The 365-nt window shown below is 60.0% G+C and overlaps 1 protein-coding gene across 1 annotated transcript in view; it reads left to right on the top strand.

The window, feature by feature from the left end:
• The window catches only part of LOC104162195 (FERM domain-containing protein 6-like), a gene marked incomplete at its 5' end in the record, with an annotated part of 5,789 nt that overhangs the window by 2,466 nt on the left and 2,958 nt on the right, over positions 1–365 (top strand). The window contains 2 exons of the mRNA XM_009700864.1: positions 36–140; positions 344–363. Coding sequence (XP_009699166.1) covers positions 36–140; positions 344–363 — 125 coding nt within the window. The remainder of the gene's footprint in view (positions 1–35; positions 141–343; positions 364–365) is intronic.

Genomic DNA, 365 nt, shown 5'->3' with positions numbered 1-365 from the left:
CGCGCCCTGAGGCGGCGGGTGCCCCCCCCTGCCAGCATCCTCGGCCGGGTCTGCCTCTCCTCTCTTTGCAGAATTTGGACGAAGAAAAGCAGCTGCTCTACGACTTCCCCTGGACGAACGTGGGGAAACTGGTGTTCGTGGTGAGTGCCAGCATCCCCAGGCAGAGCATCTCTGCCCGTTATCCCTCCCGGGCTCTGCTTTGGGCACGGGCTGTTGTGGCACGGACCTCGAGGGGGGTGTTTGCAATCTGAGGGCTGGGGGTTAATAGTGAGGGCTGCAAGGAGAATTAGAGAATTAGAGTGTTTTTCTTTCCGGGGGCTGATGTCCCTGCTGTCCCACGCAGGGCAAGAAGTTTGAGATCCTGC

This window comes from Cariama cristata, unplaced genomic scaffold (genome assembly GCF_000690535.1).
Source record: "Cariama cristata isolate BGI_N322 unplaced genomic scaffold, ASM69053v1 scaffold22695, whole genome shotgun sequence".
Lineage (NCBI taxonomy): Eukaryota > Metazoa > Chordata > Aves > Cariamiformes > Cariamidae > Cariama > Cariama cristata.
This window is presented reverse-complemented; position numbering and strand designations above follow the sequence as displayed.